Source organism: Camelus bactrianus, chromosome 29 (genome assembly GCF_048773025.1).
Source record: "Camelus bactrianus isolate YW-2024 breed Bactrian camel chromosome 29, ASM4877302v1, whole genome shotgun sequence".
In the NCBI taxonomy this organism is placed as follows: Eukaryota; Metazoa; Chordata; class Mammalia; order Artiodactyla; family Camelidae; genus Camelus; species Camelus bactrianus.
In genome coordinates, this window is record NC_133567.1 from 15,286,931 (window position 1) to 15,305,138 (window position 18,208).

The window sequence follows — 18,208 nt, forward strand, 5'->3', positions numbered from 1 at the left end:
TGAGAGGCAGAAATTATTTTAAGGATTATAATAAAGGGAGGGAGTGCCATCAAAGTACAAAGAAAGGTGGATCTTGCATTTACCTAACCAGCTACCAACCTAGTAGTTTGGGGCTGCAGAAGCGGCTAGTGGAGCGGTCAGGCGCTCCCGGGGAGGGAGACTCCCTGGGAGAGAGCCTAGAACGCCAGCAGAGCACGCTGAACCCCTTCCTGCTGGGAACAGCTGGGATGTGGGAAAGGCCCCTCTTCTGCTTATTTCCTTCTCTTCTCATCACTTGAGGAGTCATACTCATTCAAGTAAGTTAGTTGATCTGTTTGCATACTCAGGAAAGCGCCTGGAAATTCTTTACAGGATGTCCTTATTCATCGTGCAACTTGAAGTTCAGCAACACCAGACTCACAGTAACTCTAAGCAAGCACCCAGGTCTCAGTTTCCATCTTTTCTGAAAACACCCAGTCTTTTAAACAGGACTTAATTAATTAAAGTATGAAAAACTACTAAAATGCACTAGGCTGCACTGCTAAGCAAAGATGATCTTCAAATAAACGAATGGCTTTAGTGACTATCTTCATTCTGTTGCACTCATTTTGGAAATGGACATGTTACTATTTCCATAATCCTTTAAAGATCACAGCCTTCTGTAAAGATATATAAATTTTTACAATATAAACTACAAAAAGGTTTAATATCTATCCAACTTAGTATTCAAGTCTACAGGAAAAAAAATCAATGACAACTGCTTTATTATTAAAAGTTGCTGAATTCCATAGAGCACACAATGTAATTCATATTCAACTAACAAAAGTTTGATACATGTATTTAAAAATATATAATATAGATTTATCTGTCAACATTTATATACTATTTAAAAAGCAGTAGCTTTACACATTTTACAACTTGATTTTATAAAATATATACATCCACCCTATGCAAATCTTCAAGCAAATCTTCAAGCATGAGCTTCCATTCCTATTAATAAAATGCACAATCTGTATTTCTGAATATTGAGAGAAAAATGGTACCAACTAAAAATAACAAATCCATTGCGACTTCAACATGCATCTAATTCTTGGCTACTAGATAACTGACCTAATTATCTATTCAAATAATTATTTTACCTTGAGACTGACAACTAAATTGTATTATGTATTATGTAAACAACCTGTAGTTAACTATGAAGAGGCTTGCATTCTGACACAATCTATCAAATTCCTTATTTGTCATCAGGTTTTTAAATTAGAGAGGCAGAATTTCTCAATTATCTGCTGTACCAGGAAATCGGACAGGTGAAGTCACACCTAACAAGCCAAAGCCGGTGAGCTTTGAAACCATGCCTTTTTGCCTTTGAGGGGCAAACTTTTTTCAAAACCCTGACAGTGTATGTGCCAAGAAATAGAACAAGAACAGTGTCTCCTTTCCCCAGTCGACTGCACTCCACTTGCAAAATTCTAGTTCTCTAAGTATATGAAAGATACATTGGCTTCTATTCAGACTTTTCTTCCACATATTCAAAATGGCTTTCAGATATTACACTGTTGTAGTAATGGAAAATTTTTCATAAAAAAAGATTCTCATGTAATAATGTTGGAGATTCATCCCCAATTATAAGTCCTAATACTAACACCTGAAAATTAAAATCACAATAAACACCTCAATTAGCAGGACCACAGTCAAAAGCAGAACTTCAACTTGAAGACAGAGATCTAAGTCTGAAGTACATGTCTAGATTTCATGGGCCTCTACTGATAATGATGCATATCAGCCTGACTTTAAATTAATGCACAATTTATGCTGAGAAAGCAAAAGTCTCTCACAAATTTTATTTAAAAAAAATAGTTCCAAATCTCAAACTAGCTTAGAAACTTAAATGGAAAAAAAAAAAAAACCCTCCACTTTCACCAAAACAAGTAATTGAATTCATTTGGGCAATAATTAGGCATGGGAGAGTCACAGAAGTAACAAAAGGCCTAAAAGTAAACAAAATTCTCTCAATATCAGTATTTTAAGAACTAAATTACAGCTAACAACAGCTTATTTATCAAGTAGTCAATTATTCAACAAATTTAGCCATTTACTGATGGACTAAATTAGGTATCAGAAATTCTTTATTTGTAGGATGGAGTCTTTTTTTTAAAAATTTTTTCTGACATAATTTTAATAATCCTTCTCTGGATTCCCTAAACTCAAGAAAGAGAAATGGATGGGAAAGGGGAAGAAAGGGAATATGGGAGAAAAACTCGTAAGTCAGAAGATTGATACACTGGGTATCTGTGAGGAGACAGGAAGGAAGAAAAATAAAGGAGAGAAAAAAACAAAAACAAACAAAAGACTGCAAAGAAGATTAGGGCCAGTTGGCACAGATTAAAAGACACCTTCCTCACAGATCTTAATCCAGCAAAGGCATTAGTGTAACAGAACAGTGCTGTAGCTGATTCTGACAGCAATGACTCCTCAGATCTTTTTGAAAATCAACTTATATACACAATTAGAAATCTTAACTATTTAGCTAAAATACGTACAAAAAAACTAAATAAAAGTGAGATCAAGAAATATAAGCAGCAAAGTAACCATAAAGGCTTAGAACTAGTGACACTGAATTCTTTATTTAAAAAAAAATTTTTTAAACACACAGTACCTCCTCTTCTCTTCTATTTTTAGGAAGAAGCTTTAACAAGTTTTAAATATCTCAATTCTCAAAAACAATAGGCTTTTAAAAAAATAAGACTTGATTACCAAAAACAAGTAATATGTGGTTACATACCATTTTCATATCATTACTCATTTACATTATTTGTCAATTCACTTGATGCAATCTGGGAACAATTAAGCAGTCACTAGATATCTGTTTTAGAATCTGAAGAAGTTATTATCCACCATGGGAATCTAATGACATATATTTTTGCAAATAGTTAAAATTTCAGAAGGGAAAAATAATTAACTATCCTAGTTACGTTATACCAAAAATTTAATTTATATACCTAGTCAAAACAATAAGAATTAAGATCTTTCTCCAGATGAACTGTATATAAAAGCTATTTTTACCATTTTCTTGTGGGGATTTAAAAAAGCCTCATTTCCCTGCTACCTAAAAAGGAGGAATTTGTACACTACAAGTAAGTCCCTTCAGAGATGAATATTAAATTCCTTAAGATCTTAACAGCCATAAAATTTATTTTTAAAAATTTACCTTAAAAAACTGAAAACCATTTCTCTCTTTAAAATCTATGGCATTAATTACTACTTGACATAATTTTTTTTTTTGAAAGGGCAGCAAGTTCATGATCTAATAAGCATGCAAAATAAGGAACTGAATGTATCACTGCTTGTACAGAATTTGGCAAACCAGAAGAATGGCCTTAAAATAAATAAATAAATAAATAAAAAAGAAAAGAATACATATTGTCTAAATACGAAGGTATAATTCTGTAGGCCTATGCGGCAGACAGGGACCCATGGAGGGACTGCAGGGAAGAGGGAAGTAGCATGTTCCTATGTACACTTTCTTGTTACTCTGGTTGTCATTCAACAACATGCTACAGAGAAATAGTCTAATTTTTATTATTACAAAGCCATTAACTGCCCTCACTAGAGCAATGACTCAGGTAAACATCTTATGTCTTTTAATAATGTAACTTACATTTAAAATTAACTTAATTAAATCTAAGTGCACAGGCATTTTCAATGACTCCTAAGTTCAAGGAAGTAACACATAAGGTGTTATCTGATTGCAAATTCTGAATGGTTGGTGCTTCTATATTTTAGGATATTTCATCCCATTTTCTTCTCCTTTAACCATAAAATGTACCAAAATTATTTGGTTTTCCTTTACTTTCCTCTGCGTCATCTTAATTTATTGTATGGTATCTCTATGTAGAGAGAGGTATGTTAAAATACTATTATTCGCATTAAAAAACTCATTGAGGCTATATATGATCTATTAATCTATACTATAGCATTGTTAATCTTTGACCTGGTATATTATTTCCTTTGGTGAATAAATGGCACAGGTCATTTCTTTATAAAAGGATTTTAGTAACAGGACCAGCAGTATGGGGAGAGATGCCCCACTCCCATCCCAGAAAATGATCAAGTCAATCAGTAGTTTAGAGCAGTTATGTAAAATATGAAAAATACATAATTTATAGCTGCAGTTTTCATATTAAAAAGCAGTTAAAAACTATAAGTAGTTTAAAGCACTCCAAAAAACATTTTCTGTCTTGGTTAAATTGGCCAACTAATAAGACTGAGAGAGACGAGAACCCATGTATGTCTAGTCAAGATAGAACAAAATGCTTTTGATTTTAAACAGTGGTAGCTGCTAACTAGCAGTATAAACAGTGTCCACAATTTGGTGGCTGGCCACAGTTTAACATTTTTTTCAAGTTATTTCTACAGCAGACATATTTTTGAAGTCTACCCACCCCTGAGTTCAGCAGTTATACTTTGAGTGTAAAATTATATGTCCTTAATTAACAACATGTACAAAGCTACAAAATGTCATCTATACAGAGATTAAAAACAATTTTTAAAATATTCTCTGCCAATTACTGATTGGATGGTTTTACTGGGGTACATATTTCAAACCTTTTAGCCAACTGGCTTTTACTTTTAAGCCCAAATTGCTTCATATATTCACTGTAGGATATGTCAAAAAGAGTGCAACAACAGGCATTAGTAAAAAATAACATTGTAGTAGAAACAGACTTTGCATATGTGAAAAGGTAATTTATAAAATACATTAATCGCCTTTTAAAAAGAGAACCGAGTTGCAGTATTAACTTACATGGTACTGAGAATTGGACCTTTCAGCATTTTTTTTTTATAGAAAATTTTTATCTAGCTGTAAGCAAACTCTTAAATAAAACAAAGCAAAACAAAACAAATCCCTCCAGAAAAAAAAGTATGGTTGTGTGAGACAAATAAGCAAACATACCATTCTATAGTGTACTTCTGCCTAAATTTTAAAATAAAAATGTCCACACTCTTTTGTTAAAACATTAAGCCTCTGTCAAAAATGTATTTCTTATTTTAGGGTACAGGATTGAAGGACAAGATGATACTTACAAATAAAGAAAATTTACAAGAAAAAACTTGACAAAAGTTTTTCAATTAAAGTATTATAACATTCAAACTTGACTTAAAACATAACAAAAGAAATAAAATTGCAAACAAAAATGTTTATGGATTTTCCAAACATAAATAAACGAAATAGTGTTTAGGCAGTAGGGCTCATGCTGATGGCTAGCAGGAAGTAACAGAGTATAATCTACTTGGAAAAAATCATTAATGTACAAATAACAAGCCCAAATGAGGGACTGCAGCAGTTTAATCATCACTGCCATTCTTCTTACTTCCAAAATAAAGCCTTGATTAAACCATTCAAACCCTATATTACTCATATCTTTACTTCAGAGATTAAGGAACTATATACAACAAATGAATTTATTTTCACCATAGGGATAACATATTGTACCTCTCTGCCAGTATTACTTGAAAACTGTCCATGTCAAAACAACTTGACAGCAGATATAAACAATTCAATAAATACGCAATGATCTTTCATTACAGTCCTTTAAAGACGCATGTTAATTCATGCTGTTAACCTTAGGTTCACAGTGCATAGAATCCAAATATAAACAGTTGGGGTGACTTTCAAAGTAATGTTGAAATCCCTCACTTTATTTATAATCCCACTCAAACTGATAAGTTCATTTCATAGGCCCTATCATGCATTAATCATTGGGTGGCAGGAGTTAATGAAAATTTTTCCTTTTACAACGTCCATTGCCGGCAATGAACGTCCCAAAACCGCCAAGGAAGTCATTGTTATTGCACAATACATGAGGACCTGGAACTTTTCCAAAAGCTTAAAAAAATAAAAATAAAAAATGGAATTATATTTGACATTTCCTGACACCTGCATTAATACTGTATGACTAATAAAAGCATGTCAGTTGCCTGGACTGAACCAGCGATCAACATGCGCCCAGAATGCACACGAGTAAAAATGCAGTAAAAGGAAGTAGTCTTCATTGCCTATAGGTCACTTCCAGTCAAAGGTTAAAGTTCAAAGACTGAATGATCAAAGTGCTCATTTTCTCAGTAGGACTATCTTCTGCTAGGAGGATGATAACAGTGGCATCAACAAGTATCATCTTTAAGAAAAGGAGAAAAAAGATAATTAAAAAAGTCAAGCATGCATAAGGAAAATCTACAAGTTAGTCTAATACAGAAATAATTTTAAGTAGCAAGAAGAACATGGTTTACATTTCTGACTTGTCTCCCCAGATCCCTACAAATAAAAAATCTAATTTGTGTTCAAGTATATAGTAACAAACAAATCAAGTTCTATTCTTTCAGGGAAATGGTAGTTGATACAAATTTTGAAGTAATATTAGTAGTAGTATGTTAGTTCTGCTTAAAATAATAAATTTATATATGTTAGCATATATTCAGAATTTATCAGTCATAAGAGAATTATTTATGGGCAACAATTTAAAAATATAATGAGACAGAAAGTAAACTCATGACTAACACTGCCATGCTAATTAATGCAGAATACAAGTCATGTCTTTAAGTCTTTGAAGGAAGTAACACCATAAATGAGGTACAATCTCTAAATCAATCAACAGTAAATATTAATCTCTCTTCAGAAAATAAAATTTTCAGCAAGTATACTACATACATATGCAAAGGAGGTCATTAAAAAATTCCACAGAAATGTAGTAACACCTTTTCATAGCCTCAACACATTTATGTAACAATTTTGGGGGTTCATGAACTTTTTTTTTTTAACAGAATTTATTTCACAAAACATATCTGAAGGATTTTGAGGATGGGTTATTCTTCAGAAAGAGTCTTTTGAAAGAAGCAAGATTAGTGGCAACTACCCAAAAGTTGTGAAAGCTTTCAAGGAGAAAATTCTGAAAAATTGGCCAAAATATTTTACACAAACCATCCCATGTTAGGATCGATATATTGCTAATAAAATTCTCATTCATAATGACTCAATGAAAGCTAAAAAAGCAGTAAATCTGACTTCCATGCTGGGCAAGTTAGTGGAACATTCCACAATACTATACTTTAAAGGTAATCTAAAGAGTGAAACAGACTAAATTTAAAAAATAAATCCTATATAAATCATTAAAATCCTTTAAATAAATAAGAACATCTTTAAGAAGAGAACAAGTAAACAGTTTACAGGCTCTAAGTGTCCCATTGAAGTATCTGTTTCTTAAATAATTGTGGCTCTTGGAATAAAGAGGATACATTTGTCATGGATCAGAATAAACTTAAGGATATGAAAAGTTCCCTTAAAACATCACTTCTCCAAGAGACTATTTTATAACACTATAGTCTTCGAAATTAATACTAAATCTAATCACATTTAAATCTCTAAGTTAAGAGATGGCACTGAACTCCACTTATTATGTCAAACTACTGGGGATAAACTTTAGTATCGTATCACATGAAATGTATACAATAAGAGAAGTGACAGATAATATCCAACTTGAACATAATGTTATCTAGTTAACTATCAATAAGCTTTTATCTCCAAAGACATATAATCTTTGATAAGTGGTACCATAAATGTATCTTTATCAGGTTGTTTATTCTGGAAGGTTTTCAATACAGGTATGAATGTGCTACCAACCACCAAAACGATTAGGGGATTCATGAGAAGCTATTCTCCCCATCCCAATCCCCACCTTGGGTCAGATGTTAAAAGAAATTTAGGTCTAATATACTACCTGCTCTGAATCCTCTATCTTTTGAAAAACAAGTAAGTTCTAAAGATGAATTTCAATTATCTCTGATAGCTGGACCCACAGGGAATGAAACATTACATATCCATGATGGCTATATGTAATAAAGAATCTATGGGTCATAGTTCAGTATGGAGACAGGTATGAGCCAATCCCATAACCATCTTTTCCCCAAATAAGAAGGGCATCACTAAGAAGCAAAAAACACACTTGTTAGCAGAAGTAACACAGTTTCCTAGTTATAAAAAAAATTACTGGATACTAGGACTGGCTTCCACAAAAAAAGTCGTTAGAGTAAACCTATCTTGGATCAAGAAAAACATAGGTCTATAAAAGGTGGTGAAAGAACGCAATATATTTAACTTCTTGGCTAAAGTATTTGTGGCAAGATGATGACCTAAAAAAAAAATCTCAGATTAATCACTTAAATTTTTTCTGGAACTGCAGAAGACTCTACTAAAATTATACCCTCAAATATAATATACAAATTAGCAGTTCCAAAGAGGTGACACCTACCATGGCTAACTTCATGGGGCTTCTGGGAAATGTGAATGAGAGAGAACTATATTAGAAGAAGGTCATTTAATTTTCCCCAAAGTATAAGAACCATCAAATTATATTGGAAAGCATCTCCCTGGATATTCCCAGGGACAGAGGACTAGAAGAAAAGGAACACAGCAAGAGGTCAGGAGATATGAAGTAGGATGCTACCTTCAAGAAAGATACAAATAAATTTTTACAGTTAGGTTTGTGTCTCAACGGTTTAGGGAATTAAAATTTTCCTTTGATGAACCAATTCATGAAAGATTACATAGTAGACAACAGAACTGTTATCCTGCAGGAAATAAAGGGCAAGGACTGTAAAAGTACAAGTTTGGACTCAGGAATTTAGAAGACGGTTTTGTAATCCTAAAAGGTAGTACAAAGAAAAAGGCTCACAATGTAGGTAAACCTATGGACAGTTATTAGGCAGGGAGAAAAGGAGTTTGTTAATAGGAGTCTGAAATAATTTGGTGTTCCTATCCATTTATAATCCTTGTAATTCTACAAGCTATGTTCACTGAATGGAACCAGAATGTGGTCTATAGTTTTGTAAAAAAAAGATATTCATCTACTTCTCCCAAAATTACAATCTCCTCAGTTTATTGGACATGATATCTAAACATTATGCCAATTTAGTTCCTGTAAGCCTAGTTTTCTGGAGCCAATACTTAATAGCTATCTTAAACTATATTGTTCAATTCTCTACCACCTTAAGGAAAATGCTTCAGGAACCACAGATCTGTACTCTCACCTGTGAAAAGCAATAGTTTATGAAACTAAGTTGTATATTGATCCCAGGAAACAGATGGATATTATTAATGGATTCTAGTTGGCTATCTCTTTGAAATATTTTTACAATCTCATAAAGATACTTATTATATTTTTCAAGAAAAATTATGTCTACTTCATGATCCATAACTCTGAGCCTCAATCATTCATTAATTTGTGCACTGAACTGGATACAGATCTACTTTCTAAGGAAGATTCTAGCCCTGAATCATAGGTACATTCCTTGGCCCTTTCATATGCTGAGATGAGTTGTCTTATTCAAATACCTATTTTGGTTAGGTCTCTTTATTTTTTAACCCTATTCTCAGTTCAATTAATTTTTCAAACCATATGGGCCCCCACCCTTAATTGACAACACAGAATATTTGCATTCCGTTGCAGATATGCTCATAATTCCTTAGTGAATAGAAATGATAAAAGAGTCTGGACAACAGGTTGATAGCCAACTTCAAGTAATTAACAACAAGGAACATGTATTCACATACCAATGACTTTTTACACTTTAATAAGTTATTGCGTGCTAGAGAGGAACCTCAAAAGAAATGCAGTATGAGATGTGATGTATACAAAAACAGTAATAGGGTAGCAGTGACTGGCCTAATTCTCAAGGTATACTAATAATGTGGAAGACAAATTTAAACTCAAAAAGAGAGGCCTTTTTTTCCCCCCAAGGACCCAACACTGGTATTTGGTAGCTCAATTTTGATGTGTCAGCTAAGTTCTCCTCTTCTAAAACCAGGAGATCAACCCAATTTCAGATTTGTCATTAGTAGTGCCTCCATCCCTGCATCCTGGAAGCCCCCTCTGAAGTACACAGATATCACTAATCTACACCAAAACCTCTCTTGCCCCATTGATTATACCTGGCAAACATTCTGACCCACGCTGACCTAAGTTATGTTGGGTAGCACCACACAGAAGGGCTGTGGAGCTTGATACCTGAGGCCTACAATTTTGCTTGGTTTCTAGAAACAGAAGTGTCACGTGTTTCAGTGAGTTCTTCCAGCTGCAAGCAAGTCTTTGTTCAGCCTCTGACCTTTTTGTTTAGCTTTACAGGTCACATCAGGACCCTGATCTGACCTTGTAATCCTTTCAGAATTAGATGATGTTAAGAAAACACAAGAGTCCATATTTCTTGGTAACTGATATTACAAGGAGAACATAATCAACGAGTATCTTTTGGAACTAAAGCAGATTAGCAGAAAAAACTTAAGCTAAAATTTCAAAAGCTCCAAAACAAAGCTGACATGATTCTGCTTTATGAGTATGGTTACCTTTTCGATAAGCTTTTTCAATTTCAACTATAATGCCAAGGTGGGCCATTTTTATTGCAGTTATATTCCTTATAACTGTTATTGTGAAATGTATAAAGGAGAAGGCAAAATATGCAACACAGCTGAAATGCTTTAGTTTTTTAAAGGAAAAGTTCAAGGAAGAGTCCTTGTACTCAACTACCTGTCTGACAGAGCAGATGCTTTATCATCTCAAAGTATAACTAATATCAACCTTCCCTGATTTCAAATGAGGCTCACTCACAGAGCAAAACCATCCATTTAAGGGAGAATGCAGGAGAAGAATGATTCAGGCATTCAGGGTTCAAGGAGGAGCAGAAAACATACCGGCATAAGAATGTCACTGTAAGTGAACGAACTGAGGATGTTTTAGACGGAATTATCTGCAAGTGGAAAAAAAAAGTATCTACACCTGACAAAGGAAACTAAACAAGGATAGCCATGATTTAGCTGAATTAGAATTAGGGGCTTTTTAAAACTGGCTAATTTGTATTGGGGGGAGGATACTTTTAATCTGTTCATTGGGAAAATGAATTCCTACACAAACCCTGTACTATTTAACACTAAGTAAGAGGTTAATTTAGTCTGAAAAGCCTCTTTTCTTTTTTTTTTTTTTTTAATTTTGTTTTAGTGATTTTTTTTAATGGAGGTGCTGAGGATTGAACCCAGGATCTCTTGCACACTAAGCATGTGCTCTACCACTGAGCTATATCCTCCCTCCTTGCCCTCCAAGCCTCTTTTCTTAGTACTTCTTGGCTAACTTGGAGATGATCCATCTTCAAACTATAAAAAGGACTTTTCTATTTCAGTTATAAAAGTATGGATTTCTCAGTAACAGATAAAACTATTACCTCTATGAAAAATATTTTAAAGAATTTTTATATTCCTAGTTTTACTATGTAACATTTCCTCAATTTTTATTCAAAAGCAGGTAATAAATTCTAAAAGTATTCTTAAGTAAAGGACTTTTCGTAATTCCTTTCAACTATATAAGGTGCCTTATCTTTTTGAAATTCCCCTACCAGAGACTAAGGAAGGGGAAAATGGGAATCTACTGTCTAACAATGGGGTGGGGTGGAGTGGCAGAGAGGATTGTACACTTTCAAAATAAACGCATTTAAAAAATTTTTTGTCACTAAGATAATTTCTTCTGAAAGTTAACCAAAATAAGTGGTTTAAAAACACTGCGGAAAAGACAATGGAGGAATTTTTCTACTATTAGTGAGGTTGCGTCTGAAATAGAATGATTATGATCTTGGGTACTTTGACATTAAAAAAAAATGTTTGATTTAGTTGTGTTTGCCAACATTTTTCATTGACTAATCTTAATTTCTGATGAAATTGAGAACTTACTATGCTGAGGTAAAGGGGCTGTGACACTCAAGGAATGTTTTTTTGTTTTTGATAAGGTCCTTTTTAAAGGTAGAGAGGGAAGAGACAGCATAGTGCGTAGTCCTAAAAGGCAAGAGGATGCAAAAGAATGAGAAGCCAGGAATATAAACTGAAGGGCCATTTAATAAAAGTAGCGCCTTGTTTAGTTTTAGTGGACCTTCAGTGTTCACAAAGAATTCCCTTTGAAACCTGCCCTTTTATATCTAAGAATCCCTGAAACAGCAGTTATCAAGGGACTAGCTGTATCAGAATTATCTGGGGATAACTTAAAAAGTAAAACAAAACCCGCGTTCTAGGCACAATAATAAAGTTTATTAAGTCCTTACAGGAAAGAGCAATCAGAAAGGCTTTGGTGAAAGAGTTCCCAAGAGAGTTCTACTATTACTCTTAAAAAAAAAAAAAAAAAAAACTTAATTCAATCCACATGAAATATTTTCTATATGAAGTAAAAAGGTAAATTTTTCTTTCCCAAAATGGTTGCCAATTTTCTAACAGGATTACTTATTAAATAATTTCTCCCCTTCTCACTGATTTGTGACACAGATTTATCACATATTCAAATCTCATATACAAAAAGACCTAGAAAAGTGTAATTCTATTTCAGTATCTATTCTTGCATTATTACCTTTTGGTGTTTGGTAGACTTATTCTCCATTATCCTTTAATTCAAACTACTCCTCCCATTTTTTTTCTAAACTTTTCAAACACCCATTCATCATCATTCCACTGAATTTTTACTGTATTACATTAAACCTGTAATTTGTAAAGAGTATACTTTTTTTTTAAATAATACTGGTTTCTCATAAAAGTATCTCTATTTTTTCAAAGCTCTTAAAAGTTTCATCATTTCTTCTTCTGGGTCATCTATATTTCTCATTAACATTACCCTAAATACTCATATTTCTGTGGCTTTCAGGAAAGGCATTCTTTTCTCACTGTGTTTTCCAACTTACAAATGCTGGTATAGAGGCAGTGGACTGATTCTAGTCATCTTTTATCTCAACACTTAGAGAACTCTTAGAATTCAAGTTTTTAATTAACTCAAATTAACTGAGGTAACAGAAGGTTTCACACTGGATAGAAAGGTAAGGAGGAAAGGCTATATTTCTACTAAGTAGTTCTGTCAGTTCTAATTTCTCTTTAGAATAACATTTATGAAAAGGAAAACAAAAGAAATACTCTTATGTATATAAAAATTGCAGGGAGCAGTTTTTCTTCACTGACCTTCACTGACCTTACATACTGAGGAATGTACACTTTTTGTTTTTAATTTCAAATACCCCTTTGGGGAAGCAGTAAGGTCAGTTTAGAAAAGATGCTAGCATCTTTCAATTATAAAGGTACAATCACCCTCCCAACAAAAATAAGAGAACTTAAAATATTGAGAATAACGTATTCATAAAGCTACAATCAGCAGAACCTCAATTTTTTTTGAGGAATAACTATTAGAATAGTTAATGGGTCATCGCTAACAATGTGATGCCCTACCCTAAGAACAGTACCACAGCTAAATGAATATATAAGGCGTCATAACTTCTACTTCAAATAACAGGTTTCCCAATAGCTGGTTCTAGTTTGATCTAAAAATATTAAGGACTTTTATTTTGTAATAAAATGGTAGAACAAAATTTTAAAGCAATCTTAGATTTTACTTGCATGATGGTCATGATTTTATGTGCCCCATTAAAAATCTAGTCCAACTTATCTTAAAATACCTTAAAAGATTTGTCTCCATATTATAAAAATACAACATCAATTATATATTTCCTCTTTTTCCCAAGCAAGCAGATACATAATCTTTCAAATCAAAATACTAGAAAGTTATCATTCTAAAATAAAACTGCTTACCATGATACCACCATTTTGTTTTCTTTGGATTCTTGTTACATGTTCGAACATAAAAAGAATTATCTGGTGGTCGTCTCTGAAACCAAAAAGAGTTTAAATAGATAAGAAATTGTAAAACAGAAAAACATAGGGGGGAAATATTTTAATAAAAGCTTTAGTAAAATTACTACAGAATACTTAAAAAAAAAGTTGTCATAATTGAAAGAATAATATATGCCAGGAAATGTAGACTCTTGACACTAAAATTGTTTTAAAAAAAACAGGAGTGCGCATGTGTGGTTTGGGTTAGGTTCCAACAAGCTCACTAAGAATGACTATTAACCAAAAGTGGCAACATTATGTTATAAAGAAATTTGGCTTCATTTATCTTATCTCCCTAGAAATAATTAAATAATTATTTTGTGAGCTGATCAAAACAGGTAAGTCTACCTAACTAGGTTTGTCTGAGAAACTCTAGCTTACAAACTTCCACAGAAGATCACTGTTTTCCTATAAAACAGAATCAAGGACAGACCAAAGGATTCAGTTTCCTAACAGTATGTAAGAGCAAAAAGGGGGAAAAGCTACACTGGCATTTCTGCTACACATATGTCCCGACTAGCACAGTATTAGAAGCACATGGCAGCTCTACAAGGGAGTTACTTCAGTAACAGTGATGCCAGCAACACTGAAGATACGTTATGGAAGAGAATCTTCTTGAAAACTGTTGGATGATGATCGGACACAGGAAATACGTACATCTACAAACATGCCAAATCTGTATTAAAGCCACTGAGGGCAGGTTAGTAGATAATACGATAGGCCCAACCAAAACACAGCGGTGAACATGACGACCTAGGCAGCAGGAAGGAGAACTGGCAGCCCACCTGGCACTTCTAAAACTCATATGCGTAACTATGATCTAACCTTTACATAATAAAGAAATCATGAAATTACATGCCTACTTCAAAGAACAGATGATCTGCTGCTGTTTGTCCTGCAAAGTCATAACCTGTGTTCATGCAGGATAAACTATTACTACTGTAACAAATGATGTCATAAACTCAATTTATCTATTTATTAGAATCCAACATTTCAAAAAGAATGTAAGAAAGAAAAAAATAACACTCATTCTATTTGCTTATGTCAAGAATATAAGCAAACTGTTAAGTGATAAGGAGATACGGTTGTTAAAAAATAAAGTAACTATACAAAAAGATGGACCACCCAAATTGTTTTAGGAATGGAATACAAGCTGGAAAGTTTGGACTATCTCTATTACAAGGGCACTGAGAATAAAGGGTAGGTTACTGAAAGGCCCCTGGTCTCAATATTAGAAATTACCTTTAACCTGACATACTAACATGATGGAATTAAATGCCTCCAGCTTAGGGAACCATTCTTGATTGTGAAAAAGGAAACTGGAATGAAAGAATTATGACTAAATAACGCCGATAGTAAAATTAAAATTTGTATTCAGAGAGTTGAATATTAAAGTGAAACTCACAGAACTATGTCTACCACAGAATAAAATTCACTTGTTTTAATACAAGAGATTTTGGCAAATATTTGAAAGACTTTTTAAAACTTATATGGAGCTAGATTCCCCTCCACGCCAAAGGAAGTTTTCCCTTCATTTTAGTAACCTAGTACTTAGCACAGTAACAACAGCACATAGTAGGTACATAATAATATCTGAATTTTACCTTATTTCACTAAACTAATGCTGCCAGAATTCTGACTTCCAGATTATCATTTTGGTTGAATTACAATTTACAGATTATCATATAATATAGTTTATCAATAATTTAAATAGAATGATTAGTCTTACATTAACTATGCAACTAACGCTAGCAGCAGACAACTAGAAGGTGAGGGGAATGATGAGGGTTAGAAAAGGTTGAAAGAGAGAACACAATCATTTTCTAGTTTTTAATAGTAAACCATTGCATTTAAATGTAAACATAGCTAATGATCATAAAGCACATGCAAGGGCCATGTGCAGGCACCACTGATGTTCACCTTAACTTCTCTTATTAAATCCTATAGTTACAGCCTCATCTTTCTAAAGATATTAAGATATTAAGAAGGACACAGAAGCCCTCGTAACTGTAAACTACTCTGTTCCACACCTAAAAGTTTAAAACCTGTATGTGAGTTGGGAGTGGAGATGGAGAAACAGTAAAGTATGGAAGCAATAAATGAGTAAGACTTGTCTCCAAGCCCTTGGGGTTAACAAAAGCTCAAGTGTAGCCTAAAATCCAGCTTAGAAAAGCTAACAGCAAAGAGGAAAATCAAGTTAAAAGGTGATGCTAACATTAGATAATACGTACCGTTTCATCTAAAACATATCTTTTTTTTTTTTTTTAACTATTTCTGAATGAGGATACGTGTCTTTCAACTAATGGTATATCATAGTTCAATTGCCAGAAGTTTCTTTTTTCTTCTTGTGGCACATAAAATCGTACATTAAGGACTCTTATGTCACAATTTTTAAAATATATACAATTTTAACCCATTGTTTCCCATTCTTATTTGAACAAAAAATATTTTTTTTAACCTAACACCAAGAAACCTCTTATAGAACTAACATTCCAAGAAACTCACCTTGCAAACACTGGCTTAGAGTATTTCAAAAACTACATAACCTACCATTTAAAAATGAAGTACTAACTTAGATGTTCTCTAAATATTAATTTAATAAAAAAAAAAAAAGTTCAATTTGGAGAATACAGGGGGAAAAAAAAACACTAAAATAAATAACCCCACAGCTCCCTATTCTCTAAGGTAAATTTGTTTCTCCTTTAAAAGTAATAAAAAAGGACACCCTCCTGGAGAAGAGAGGATTTAAAACATAGAAATACATGAATACTGAGCTACACTAACCCTCAAACAAGAATGAGAAGAGGGCCAGAAATGCAGACAGAGTTTAAATAGTTTAAAAGGGTATTCTAAATTTAACTCATGATTTTTCTTTCTGGTCTTTCTCCCCTTTCTCCATCATCAGACACAGAATCTGAAGATCAGTAAAAGAGAGCAAGAGGAAAAGTCCTGAAAATTCTACTTAATCTAGTCCTCCTCCTTCAAACTAGTCTCTGTGATAGGAAAGCTCTGGTTCCTGGGACATTCCCTAAAAGAGGCTGATAGGGTGGGAGCCAGCAGAGGGGAGAAGGCAGCTACAGTGCTTGTTCCCGGCGCTTTCCCACGTGAAATCTAGAAACAGTAATTTCTTGCACACTTTTGTCCTGTGCATGCTTACGGAAATAAAATTCAGACTCTTTAAGAACATCTGCAGAAACTTCCTGTTTAAGAAATATAAAACAATGTCTGATTTCTATTATCAAATTATTTTCCAATCTGTTACTAAACATGACATTCCTTATAACTTCATAATAAAAAGCATTAAGTCCTTCCTTCAAATAAATTAAATATTAATACAGTTTCTGTACCTAAACTAAAAGAAGAGATATTACCTGGAATAATTCTGTAAAGTCCTACCTTTTCTTTGCAGCTGGAAAGCATGCTAATAATGCTAAGACAAACTGACTGGACTGAGAGCGCTGGGGACCAGTCTTCTGTTAGAATGGATAAACAGATATGACCATTGCTATAAACATGAGGATGAACGGGAATATTTTCACCAGTAAACATGACCTAAGAAAGAACAAAATTCCATTAACACTCAAATGTTCCGTTTATCCAAAAACATTCTCCATGTAAGTTAATATTTTAAAAACCAAATTGAAAACAAACAAAATCAATGCCAGGAACAAGATAACTGCTTGTAGTTTATTCTCATCAACTCAGTAAGTACCAGTTTCACTGTACGAATACCATGTAGTAGAGGAAAGCCCCAGATTATCTATTTTATATTCAGCTATTTTTCATAAATTTTCTTTAGAAAATTTCTAAATTATCATTTATTTTTAGACTAGTGAAAAACAAAAATGTTTTTTCAAATTTTACTCATTGTTCTCTGAATACAGAAATCAAATACACTAAAATTTCAAATGCAAATATTCAATTTTAAGACAATACGAATTACGTGCGGTAGGAGCACCCCCTTCCACCTACAACAACATTATCACCTAAGGTGCTATCTGCAAAAGGAAATGGCTGCTGTATGTTCCACCTCACCTAAACTCATATTGCATTATGGTGGGTACAAATTACTACTTATTTATCAGCAAGTATCTATGTGCCCAGATTAAAAAAAAAAAAGAAAAAAGTTTAGTGAGTCTCCCAATTACTTGCTGTTTTTCTCTGCTTTTTCTTTTACTCAATTCTTCTAATAGTTTTTCCCTTTCTCCATCTTGCCTCAGCACTGTTTTGAAAGGTAATATATCTATTATTTCCTTCCTTTGTCCTAATATTCAATACCCCAATAGTACAGTTTCTTAAACACATCTACCTAAGCATCCGAATAGGTGGGAGAGTAAAGTCATACATCCTGAGGAAAACGTAAGCATAGCCCAAAGTAGGTCAGAGAGAGAAGTCTGACCCTGAAGGCAGTTCATAATAAATCATTTGATATAAATTTGATATAAAAATTAACCCTTTAAGTGAACTTTACACTGCAGTAAGATGTACCATTTTTAT

At 33.2% G+C, this 18,208-nt stretch overlaps 1 protein-coding gene across 5 annotated transcripts in view; it reads right to left on the reverse strand.

The window, feature by feature from the left end:
• The window catches only part of UBE2W (ubiquitin conjugating enzyme E2 W), a 115,110-nt gene that overhangs the window by 65,035 nt on the left and 31,867 nt on the right, over positions 1–18,208 (reverse strand). For 4 of the 5 annotated variants that reach the window (XR_012503211.1, XM_074355042.1, XM_074355043.1 and 1 more), the window contains exons 4-5: positions 17,108–17,263; positions 13,631–13,706 (exon numbers count right to left, since the gene is read on the reverse strand). Coding sequence is in view for 4 of the 5 variants with exons in the window: in XM_074355042.1 (XP_074211143.1) it covers positions 13,631–13,706; positions 17,108–17,263 (232 nt within the window). In the remaining variant the exon portion in view is untranslated. Of the gene's footprint in view, positions 1–726; positions 6,156–13,630; positions 13,707–17,107; positions 17,264–18,208 lie in introns of those variants that run through there. The other variant, XM_010951433.3, reaches the window with a different exon arrangement.